The following is a 12,275-nucleotide window of genomic DNA, read 5'->3' as shown; positions in this document are numbered from 1 at the left end:
AGACAATTGTTTTAAAAAAGAACACACTAGGAGGACTCACCCGACCCGACTCCAAGAAAAGCTACGGAGGTTAAGACAGCGCGCGCCAGCATTAACAGTCCATTAACAGACCAATGAAACATGATCGAGTGTCCAAAAACAGACACACACTTAAACAGCCATTTGATTTTCAGAACAGGTGCCAAAGCAGTGCATTCTGGAAACAAAACTGTTCTTAACAAATGGAGCTGTTATTAACTAGGAAACCTATATTCAGAAAATAAGCCATGGGGCCTTCCTCACACCATACAGAAAAACTAAGTCAAGCTCGATGACAGACCTAAAAGTAAAAACCAAAATTATAGTTTCCAAAAAAAAAAAATAAAATTATAGTTTTTAGAAGAAAAACATAGGAGAATATCCTAGCATGCTAGGAGTAGGAAAAGGATTTTTAGTTAGGACACAGAAAATCATTATCACAAAAAATAATAATAATAAGTTAGAAGTCATAAAAATTAAAATTTTCTGCTCAGCAGAAGACGCTGTTAAAAAATAAACTGACAAGCCACAAACTTGGGGAAAATATTCCCATCCCCTCTCTCCATGTATAGAGATAGAGATGCTGTCCAGGCCGGCCACTCAAGATGGCCATTCTCTTGCTCTCTGTCCGCCCCCTACCTGACCAGTGCCTGCTTCACCTACATCTTGTGCTACTGACTGACCCTCCTTCCTACACCCTTGCCCCAGGCTCCAGCTAGTGACTGTTCTTAGCAACGGGGTGGTGATGGGCCTGCCCCCCAGCTGGTTTCCCGGGTAACTCATGAGCCAACCTGAGTTTGCTGTTGTTTAGTCGCTAAACTATGTCCAACTCTTCGCGACCCCATGGACTGCAGCACACCAGGCTCGCCTGTCCTCCACTATCTCCCAGACTTTGCTCAAATTCACGGCCATTGAGTCAGTGATGCTATCTAACCATTGCATCCTCTGCTGCCCTCTTCTCCTCCTGCCCTCAGTCTTTCCCAGCATCAGGGTCTTTTCCAATGAGTGGTGTTGGAGAAGACTCTTGAGAGTCCCTTGGACTGCAAGGAGATCCAACCAGTCCATCCTAAAGGAAATCAGTCCTGAATGTTCATTGGGAGGACTGATGCTGAAACTGAAACTCCAATACTTTGGCCACCTGATGCGAAGAACTGACTCACTGGAAAAGACCCTAATGCTGGGAAAGATTGAAGGTGGGAGGAGAAGGGGATGATGGAGGATAAGATGGTTGGATGGCATCACCGACTCAACGGACATGAGTTTGAACAAGCTCTGGGAGGTGACGAAGGACAGGGGAGACTGGTGTAATGCAGTCCATGGGGTCACAGAGTCAGACACAACTGAGCAACTAAACAGCAACAACAGCTCTTCACATCAGGTGGCCAAAGTTGATCACAGCCTTATTGTGGCGAAGGGGCTTGCCTGACTCAATGAAGCTACAAGCTCTGCTGCGCAGGGCCACCCAAGATGAATGGGTCATAGTTAACAGTTCTGACAAAACATCGTCCACTGGGGGAAGAAATGGCAAACCACTACAGCATTCTCGCCACAAGAACTCCATGAACAGCATGGAAAGGCAACCTCATGCCCTCTGTAAGTGGCAAACTCCCTTCCTCTTGGAACAAAGAGTGCCTCCATGTCCTGCCCACCATCCATGGGGGTCACTCCAGGACCTTGTTTCAGACATGTAAGGTTCCCCCACCCATTAAACTATTGATGTCTCTGTCCTGACTCTGGGCTTTTCTTTGGTCTTGAAGCTGGGCAAACACAGGGCCTTGGAAGCCTGCAGGGTGCAGTCCAACAGTATAGATAAATACACACACACACACACACACACACACACACACGACTGCTCTCCAGCATGAATAAAAGCAGGGACATGCAACGCTGGTGAGGACGTGGAGCAGCCCGACCTTACTTCTGATGAGTGTGTGAAGTAGCATAACCAATCTGGAGAAAAGGTCTGGATGTTTTTCATAAAACTAAGTACAGCTCTACACCATGACCCAGCAAGTCCACTCCTAGGAACTGACCCAAGAGAAACAAAGTACACATCAACCAGAGGATGTGTCCGTGAGCCTTCGAGGAAATGCCTCCCTAACAGACAAAGAGAAGTAACAGTCTCGGCGTTCACCAACTGGAGGATGTTGAGACAAACTGATAGATTCACAGTCTCGGCGTTCACCAACTGGAGGATGTTTAGACAAACTGATAGATTCACAAGGCGCAGCACTGCTTTGTAATTAAAAGGAATGAACTATTCATCCAGGCAACATGGATTTCACTGTTTTCGATGCTACTGTAGATGAATTTTTTTTAATCTTCATTTTTAAATTGGCACGCAATAATTCATTCTTAATGAATCTCCCGCTGCAGCCCAGTAGCCCACACGTTCTTGTCTATTCAATAAGCCTTTCTAAAATGTTGCCAGGAGTCCTCACTCTTCTGGACTACAGCTCTCAGATCACGTCTCCGAGCCTGACGTATCCAGATAGGAGAGAGCAGAGCCTCACGTGGACCAGACTCTCGGGCCATTCGCTGTCCACTCACGGGCTGGGGCAGGCCCGGCTCTCCACCTGCCTCCTGCCGCTCCGCTGCCCTTTCCAGGCGGAGACGCCTGATGTGAACAACAGAAGCCAAGTGGGGGCCACGTGGGTGTCCTCTCCACCACTTTCCCAAGCAGCAGACCGGCCCTTTGTTCTCTGTCCTTGGAGCTTGGCTGGGAGTGAAAACAGATCACGGTCCTGGCTCCTTCTGAGGGTCCTCACGCCTTTCTCCCTGTTGAAACCGAACCTTCTCGAGGGGCTCTCTGTGCAGGCTCTGGGTCCTGTGGTGCGCCGTGCCTTTGCTCTCCCTGGCTAACTCACCGCAGCGAGCCCATCCGCCCCAGTCCCCTGTCACAGGTCTGGCCAGCCCCGGCCTTCCTCTGCCAGAGTCACTACCGCACCGCACTGCCGGCCTTTTCTCTGACAAGTAAGCTCCCAGATAAAACAGTTACTTTCCCCAATATTCCCATCACTTCCACACCAGCATCCAGGTCTTAGAATTGAATGATTCTTCCCCAAGGAAAGAAAATGTAAATGACTAATTATAAAAGGCAACGGTTCCTTTCTACTCTAAGAGGCCGTGCTGCTAAGTAATGAATCTGAGAGTAATGGTCTGACTGCAGGGCAGGCAGGTATGGAAGCCGTAATTCAAGAGGTGAGAGCTCCCGGCAGCCCTGGCGCGCGGCCTTAGTGAAATGAGAAGTCTGGCGAAGGCCCAAGAATAATCCCCAAGCAGGCCAGGACGGGCACGGCCGGCCTGGGCTGGGGACCGGACCCGCTGCGCCCCGGGGAAGGCAGGCCGGGCTGCTGCATGGGCCCTCCAGCAGCTTCCTCCCAGAAAGTGCAGGGGAACACCCCTTCTCCACTCCAAAATTCACGGACTCCATCCTGTCGTCCTGTCCTAAGGCAGTCCTTTGTACAGAAACAGCCATCAGCCGGACCGGCTCAGATCAGCTCAGACTGCCAGCGGTGAGCTAACTGAAAACCAGCCCCACAGGCAGCGTTACAAGGACACAACCCCTGAAACCGCTGGAAGAAATGATGGCCCACTTTTTCTTTCCTGCCTCATGGCTCATGGGATCTTAACTCCCCAACAGAGGGCCCTTGGCAGTGAGAGCCTGGAGTCCTAACCGCTGGACCGCCAGGGAATTCCCCTACCGAATTATTTTTAGAAGTTAGATCTCAGAAGGCTTCCCTGATGGCGGAGCGGTGAGGAATCTGCCTACCAAGGCAAAAGAGACGGGTTCAGCCCCTGGTGCGGGCAGACACCAGTGCTGGGGGTTTAGGAGCGGCTGAGCCTGCGCCACAACTGCTGAGCCATGCACTCCAGAGTCATGCAGCGGCCGCGGCTGGGCCCACGGGTCCCGACAACTGAAGCCCTCCCGCCCGGGGGCCTGCGCTCCGCAACACAGGGGGGGCCACCGCAACGAGAAGCCGCAGCTAGAGAGTGGCCCCCACTCGCTGCCACTACAGAAAAGAAAGCCCGGGCAGCAGCAGAGAGACCCCGCAGAGTCAAAAATAAAGACAAGAAATGTAAAAATAGATAAAGTTGCAAATTCAGTTTAACGAAAGGTACATCTCTGGCTGCAAAGCTGACACGGTGCCTGAGGAACACTGACCTGGTGTGAGACCCGAGTGCGGCTCTGCTGTGCCAACGGGACAGGAAATCCCAGGCCAGGGCCACCCACCCCGTGCTCCTGACGTCCCAGACGGGCAACAACAAGTCACGGTGCCAGGAAACAAGGGGCAGGACCCGGGCAGAAAGACCCACTGCTCCGAGACCCCGGGACCCCGGGCACAGCTCCCTGGGGCCCAGCACTGCCCGACACCCACCCGTGAGGCACTGGCTCCGCCCTGTACCTCTCCTGCTGTGAGCTCACCCTGGGGCGTCTCCGAGAGAGCACCCTCCCCACGGGCGGTGGTCCCCACGGTGCTCAGCCAACCGCCGGGCTCCCTGGGGCCCTTTCCAGCAGCCGGTGAGGCCCAAACTGCGTTCATGAGGATACCGAGGGACCGTCTACCTGTGCCACCCTGCTGGCGTGGGCTGTGACGCTCTGCCACCAGGGGTGGCAGGTAAAAGCACTGGCATGCAGCATGGACAAGGCGGCACCACCAACTATACACTTAATGCCACACGTTCATGGTATAAAAAAGGCCATTTCCTTAAAGGATGTCGCGGGTGACACAGGAAAAGGTTTTAATCTTACGACCAGTACTGTGTCAAATCTCAACCCTTAATAAACAGCTTTTCAATATTACGTGAGGAAAATGGGAAGAACATGTAAAGCTATGAGTGCGTGTGTGCTTAACTGCTGTCGTGTCCGACTCTTTGCAACCCCATGGGCTGCAGCCCCCCAGGCTCCTCTGCCCATGGGATTCTCCAGGCAAGAATACAAGAGTGGGTTGCATGCTCTCCTCCAGGGGATATTCCTGACCCAGGGATCAAACCCGCGTCTCTTTTCTGTCTCCTGCACCAGCAGGCAGGTTGTTTACCATTAGCGACCCCTGGGAACAAAGCTCTCGAGACGTGCACCCAAATGTTAAATTTCTTCCAGAAAAGCATCTGGTGCAACTCCTTGAGCTGAGAGCGGTATTGGATACATTTTTCCAAGAAACATCATTGATATTTGACAGAATGACCGACAGGCAAACTCATTATTCAAACCCAGGTATCTGGCAGACATTTCCTCAAAAGTGAATAGTCAGCCCGTCACTTCAAGGGAAAGAATTCATAGCATTTGTTGCCAATAATAATATTCGAGCTTTGAAGCCAAAATTCAAATTTTGGAGAACTCTGACCCACCACTCTGAGCGTGCCAGTTCTTTATGAGGTGGTGGTAGCACTGAAAAAGGTGATTAAAAAAAATTTTTTTTTTATATGGACCATTTTTAAAGTCTTTATTGAACCTGCTACAATATTGCTTCTGTTTTACGTTTCAGTGTTTTGGCCTTGAGGCATGTGGGATCCTAGTTCCCAGGTCGGAGATCGAACCAGCACCCTCTGCTTTGGGAGGCAAAATCTTAAGCCCTGGACCCCCTGGGAAGTCCCAAAGTTGAGTCTTTGGTACGATTCGATGACATGTGATGTTTAGAATATCAGCATACCTCAGGCATCCCGTACGTTCCAATGACCAATGTGTGACGTTACAGAACCACACGTGTAAAAGGTCCGTTCCAAGTGCAAGACAGGCCAATGGGTTTTATTGTGACTGAGCACAAAATGTTTGCTAATACAGCTTCACAGTCCCACTGCAAGTGACCTTTAAGAAGCTACCATCTGTTAGGCCATGGTACAGTATTTAAGGGAAAGCATCCGGTCATCAAGAGGGCTATTACGGTCCTTCTCCCTTTTCCAACTACATACCTACGAAAGTCTGGGTTTTCATCATATGCTTCAACAACGACAAAAATACACAGCACAACAGGCTGGCTGTGGAAACGCAGATGAGCACTCAGCTGTCTTCCATCAAAACAGGTAAAAGTAAAACCATGCCTGTCTTCTCATTAAACATTTCTGTTTTGGTAAATACTCATTTATCTTAAAAGTGTTTTACTTATAACAGCATAGAATGGATTTCTTATTGCTAAAGTAAATCATTAAATAGTTTTGCATTATCTGGTGGAGCTCTAACTGGCAAATCCTGGTAGAATCAGCCCCACTAGTAAGAGCTCCTTGACTCCCACTATTAGGAACGTCAAGCGGCCCTGAGACGCGGAGCGGAGATCTCGCTCAGAACCACTGCACTGTTTCTGGACAGCACCTGACTCCCGGGGGCGGCTCTTTGCCTGATCTTTACACCCCGCCAGGCACTGACGCCTGGCCCCTGGCAACAGCGCGTCTGCCGACCCCTCTGCGGCTCCCCGTCGGCTTGGCCTCCCGTCCCCAGGACTCCCCTAGTCCCTGCTTGCTTTCAGGCCGTCTGGCCCACGTCGCCCAGTGCCGGGCATTTGTGGAGGAGGGGAGGAGGCTCGCCCTTTCCTAGTCCGCACCGGTGCTGGGCTCGGCTCCCCGCCACCGTGAACCAGCACGGGGTGACGCAGGGCACCCGGCGCCGGCGCTGCAGGTGCCAGGTGCCCCCATGCTCTGGCCCCCCACGCTCTGGCCCCACGTGTAGCGTCTCACACCCAGGCCCCCGGGGGAGCTGGAAACACAGCTTCTCCATCCAGGCTATTGGAGGGCAAGAGCATGAACAGATGTGCGTTGTTCTGCAGAACTTCCCCCGGCAAAACGGAAGTCATCGCCACTTATTTCGGCTGGGGAAGGCCGTCCAGCAGGCGAGGGTGGGGGTCCAATGCGGGCCATCTGCTCGAGGGCGAGCGGCTCCGGCCTGCGTGCTGCTCGCGAGGCTGCACAGCCGCCTGGGAGCACCGACGGGCTGGAGACGCTACGTGCTCGCCGGGGTCACCTCTTCCCCGTCACCCCTCCAGCCACACGACGCCCTGGCCTTCCCCGCAGCGACACTCTGACACCCTCCCTGAAGCCCCTGGGGACGGGGTGGACCGCCATCACACGATCTAAACCTGAACTTCATCAAGAACAGGGAACAACGCATGAAGCCCAGGCTGAGGGTTGTGTCCTCAACAAAACCAGAGATGGGTTTCCTTAACGGTTCTCAGCCAGGGAGTGATGCGGTGGGGAGGGCGCTCGAGGGCGGCGCCCGTGACGCGGTGGGGAGGGCGCTCGAGGCCGGCGCCCGTGACGCGGTGGGGAGGGCGCTCGAGGGCGGCGCCCGTGATGCGGTGAGGAGGGCGCTCGAGGGCGGCGCCCGTGATGTGGTGGAGAGGGCACTCAAGAGAGGCGCCCGTGATGCGGTGAGGAGGGCGCTCGAGGGCGGCGCCCTGGAAGTTCCGAGGAGGAGCGTGGAGAGGACAGAAGTGCGGTCGGGAGCAGGCACATGAGCTGAGACGCGAGAGCACTCAGGCCCCAGGGCGTTGACTTCCTAGTCCATGTTTCCTCTTAATTGTAAGAGGACAGCCTCTTAAGCACCATAGCCTCGGGGTGTGTGGTCAGAGGCTAAGTGGCGTCCAACTCTTTGCGACTTCACAAACTATAGCCCACCAGGCTCCTCTGTCCATGGGATTTTCCAGGCAGGAATACTGCAGCAGGTTGCCACTTCCTCTTCGAGGGGATCTTCCAAACCCAGGGATCGAGCCTGTGTCTCCTGCGCTGGCAGGCAGATTCTCTCCCTCTGCTCCACCTGGGAAACCCTCACAGCCCCACAGTCAACCAGCGATACGTGGTGGCAGCACTTGTGCACAATGAGAAGTGCCCGGGGGCTCGCACAGGGCCGCCGGGGACGCCTCGTCTAAGGGAATCACAGAGGAGCCCCCCAAAGCCCCCAGATGCTGGTAGCGGGCCCCCCTGAAGGCTTGTGTGCCTGAGGATCACGTGCAATCAACCATAACCACGTGACAGAAAGACGGATGGCTGCTGCCGGCCTAGCATCTGTTGTTCACACACACACACACACACACACCAGAGAAACATTATGCCTTCCACGCAGCACCCTTGTCAAGAAACCATTTCATCAGACAAGAAATCTCGGGTGAAAAATGAAAAGCCAGCATCGATTTCATTGTACAGCTGATTTTATTTACAAATAGGAGCCAGATAATCTTGTATTTAAATGGCAAAAGTTCCATCACTCATGGTCACAGAAGTGACATTTGAAATTTATAAAGTTTCACATTACGATTCAATCTCTTTTCCAAGGAGGAAAAGAGTCTGAAGTTTGGGAAGAAAGACTAAAAAATACGAGAACAGTATCAGAGTGGGGAAATGATGAATTGATGCTGGGGCTGAAATGCGTCTCCAGCAGGCACATTTCTCTTTACAAGACACAAAATGAGTCACCAGGCGACCTGATGGGCTCTCAGATACGAGGTTCCCGTTGTTCAACCCCAGAAAGGGCTTCTGCGTTCTCTTTGTCAATTCCTAAGTTAACAAGGGGAATGGGGATCCACACAGTTTTCTTCAAGAGAATCGTCGTAGCTGATTTATGCGAATTAAACCCAAGGGCCTCAATCTTTTGTTGCCTGTTGTTCAGTCGCTGAGTTGTGTTCGACTCTTGGCAACCCCAAGGACCGCAGCACGCCAGGCCTCCCTGTCCTTCACTGTCTCCCGGAGTTTACTCAAACTCACGTCCATCGAGTCGGTGATGCCATCCAACCATCTTATCCTCTGTCGCCCCTTCTCCTCTTGCCCTCAATCTTTCCCAGCATCAGGTCTTTTCCAATGAGTCAGCTCTTGGCCTCAGTCTTTAGACGACATCTTGGAAAAGCCTCACTTGGACCACTTCGAATCAAGCAGCTGAGCTGAGACCTCTCCAGCCGGTGGCGTCAGAACACTTGTTATGACAACAGCTCTGGAAAAGCCGAGGCTTGTGGGGGACGCTGGTGACAAGCGCATCGGCACGCCCTGCCCTCTCGCTTCCGGTGGAAGGACCCCTCTTTGCCTGAGACAAAGGGGTCCTGGCGGAACCCAAGCCCCTGCACAGCCTCCGGCCTGGGGCAGCTATCTCTGAAGCAGACCGGCCCCGAGTGAGTGACCAGAACGAGCCTCAGATCAAAGCTCTGCCCCAGGCTCCCCCCCTGGTCCCACTCTGCCTCCCCGTGCATGTCCCCGGAGCGCTGTTATGCCGGGTAACACGGTGCTCACACACCCCCCTTCACCCCCACAGTGGGCGCAGCACCAGGCACCAGCGGAGCATCTGAGAAGGCTGTGCGGGCACTGGCTGAGCCAAACGGGGCCTGCAGCTGGCTGGAGGGCCAGCCAGCTTCCTCGGCCACCTCCTGCCGCACACGAGGCCCCAGCCGCCTTCTGCCCCTGACCTGCCAACTGTGTCCTCCCCAGGCACCCGTGGAAGAGCTGCCCCGCTGACACGTAGGGGCGGATGATTCCTTCCAACCGCCAGGCCCTGGGGGACTGGCTCTTCCAGGAAAACCCCAGCCAGTGGTCCAGCTGAGAGCGGGTCTAGCAGACCCCACCCACAGGGGCCCCGCCCACGGGAGCAGGACACTGGCTGGCTCTCAGCTCCCTCTGGGACCCAGCGCCATGTCCTGGAGCACCCGGGTCCCTGAGTGGAGGACGGCAGGGCAGTGGGGCCGGCCACCCACACGCCCCATGTCACTCTAAACCCGATGCCCTTTAGGGGCAGTTTCCTCTGCACTCAGTTCCACGGACAGTGAACGGCTTGCCATTACGGCCTGCCCTACGGGCAGGACCACACAGTCACCGGCTGCAGCAGAGCCGGGAGGGGGGCCTAGTGGGGATCGGACTCTGCAGGGGAGGGGTCTCTCCGAGCCTGTACTGTGCCCACCACGCACTCTGCCGGGGGGCCTGGTCCCTCTGGGCCTGCACTGTGCCCCCCACAGGCTCCAGGGGCACGTGTGCACCCCCAGACACACACACACATGCCCAGCAGCAGAGTCGGGGCTTCAGAAGGCTCGCGCGGCCGTGGCGGTGGCAGGACCTGGGCGGGGCTCACCTGGATGCCATCCAGCAGCCGGCTCATGCACCAGTATGTGTCGGCCTCCACGTTGCGCAGCGTGTCCTCGGGCAGCTGGGAGATGTCGGCCGAGTCTGCGTCCTCGCTGTCTGCGGGGAGGGGGGAGACAGGGTGCCATCAGATCTCAGGAGGATGTGCGCACCGCTCACAGGAACGCCGCCCCCCAGGGCCCCCCTCCCTCCCACTTCTCTCGCTCTAACTGGACGACTTGGATTCCACCTCATCACTTAACGGGCCTCAATTTTAATACCTAATTAGTTGCAGATAATTAATATTCTGAATCCTCTCCAATTAATTAAAATAATTAATATATTGTAAATCATTGCTTCTTGGGCATTTCACATCCTAAGAAGAGGGGACCTAAAATATATTATTTATTTCTAACTGACATCGGAGTTTTTCCATAAGATTTTTTAAAAATTCTGCTTCTAATGTATTCACAAATTCACTCACTAATAAGCCCTCTAAAAACCCTGCTTCCAAGGTAAGACGTCCCAAAACCACACTGGATAAATACTGCTACACTGTGAGCAAACACCAAGATAGCAAAAACACAGATGTGTTTGAAAGGAAGAACAGGCAATGGCACTCTAAGTAATTTCTTCCTTCAAGTACAAAAATCTAATGAGAAAACATAACTTAAAAGTTTCGAAATGCAAAACAGATGCCTCATTGGAATGGCTTATCAGACATTTGAAGAAACTGATTTTAGATCCTTAGAAAAACTGCTATCATCCAGCATAACACTCATAAATGTTTAAAAAATTTTGTCTCCTATTTCTAAAATTTTATTTACTTTTGTTGTATTTTGCAAATGTGCATGACATCTTTGCAATGAAAATGTTCTTTAAGAAAAGAAACATTTCAGCCTGGAATATATTTAGAAAGTTTTAGGTGGGTAAAAATGACAATAATTATAGTAATGATAACTGCTAACATGTACCGAGTGATATTATATATGCCAGGCACTCTGTCGTGTTTTAAATGCACTGACTCTGTTATGGCCACCATTGCACCCATGGGAAAATGGGCTGCAGAGAAGCAACCAGCCAGCCCAGGAGCTGCCTGGAAATGGGCAGGGTCACAGCGCGGACCCGTTGTCTGTCCCCAAGCCTTGGCCAGGCCTCCGCACTCAGGCATGCCTCGCAGCCTGACATGGCCGGACTCCTACCACGTGCGAGGCTAGGGGAGCCGTCGTGGACAACCTCCCGCTCTGTTCTCTGTTCACAGAAGAAATAAAGTAAAAACAGGGCAGGCGTTTCCAGGCCAGCGTTCCACAGGAGAGCCCACCGGCTGGGCCTCGGGAGCCCAGACAGGCAGCCACGGCCCTGACACACACACGCCCCTCGGGGCACAGCCTCATGGCCGTGTACACCACACAGCAGCTCTGGCTCCAAGTCCCTGCAGCTCCCTGGGAGCACGTGTGTCCTTCTGGCGACCAAGGGAAGCAGCACTCTCCCCTCCTTCCCCTGCTCCTTCCCCTCCTTCCCCTGCTCCTTCCCCTGCTCCCCCTGCTCCTTCCCCTGCTCCTTCCCCTGCTCCTTCCCCTGCTCCTTCCCCTCCTTCCCCTGCTCCTTCCCCTGCTCCTTCCCCTGCTCCTTCCCCTCCTTCCCCTGCTCCTTCCCCTGCTCCTTCCCCTGCTCCTTCCCCTCCTTCCCCTGCTCCTTCCCCTGCTCCTTCCCCTGCTCCTTCCCCTGCTCCCCCTGCTCCTTCCCCTGCTCCCCCTGCTCCTTCCCCTGCTCCTTCCCCTGCTCCTTCCCCTCCTTCCCCTGCTCCTTCCCCTGCTCCTTCCCCTGCTCCTTCCCCTGCTCCTTCCCCTCCTTCCCCTGCTCCTTCCCCTGCTCCTTCCCCTGCTCCTTCCCCTCCTTCCCCTGCTCCTTCCCCTGCTCCTTCCCCTGCTCCTTCCCCTGCTCCTTCCCCCGCTCCTTCCCCCGCTCCTTCCCCCGCTCCTTCCCCCGCTCCTTCCCCTGCTCCTTCCCCTCCTTCCCCTGCTCCTTCCCCTGCTCCTTCCCCTGCTCCTTCCCCTCCTTCCCCCGCTCCTTCCCCCGCTCCTTCCCCCGCTCCTTCCCCTGCTCCTTCCCCTGCTCCTTCCCCTGCTCCTTCCCCTGCTCCTTCCCTCAGTCAACAAGCCTTTGTTGGTTTGGTTTGCAGTGTTCTTTTATTGAGATATAAACCTAGAGCCAGACATCCTGGAGTGCAAAGT

General features: G+C 54.2%; 1 protein-coding gene across 3 annotated transcripts in view; it reads right to left on the bottom strand.

Moving 5' to 3' along the window:
* TBC1D22A (TBC1 domain family member 22A) overlaps nt 1–12,275 on the bottom strand; it is a 260,169-nt gene that overhangs the window by 87,183 nt on the left and 160,711 nt on the right. For all 3 annotated transcript variants that reach the window (XM_081595008.1, XM_081595010.1, XM_081595009.1), the window contains one exon: nt 10,052–10,161. In XM_081595008.1, the coding sequence (XP_081451134.1) occupies nt 10,052–10,161 (110 nt within the window). The remainder of the gene's footprint in view (nt 1–10,051; nt 10,162–12,275) is intronic.

The sequence above is a fragment of the Giraffa tippelskirchi genome, chromosome 4 (genome assembly GCF_054371585.1).
Source record: "Giraffa tippelskirchi isolate mGirTip1 chromosome 4, T2T-mGirTip1v1.2.pri, whole genome shotgun sequence".
Taxonomy (NCBI): Eukaryota; Metazoa; Chordata; class Mammalia; order Artiodactyla; family Giraffidae; genus Giraffa; species Giraffa tippelskirchi.
The sequence above is the reverse complement of the archived record's forward strand: the minus strand, read 5'-3'. Positions and strand labels throughout refer to the sequence as shown.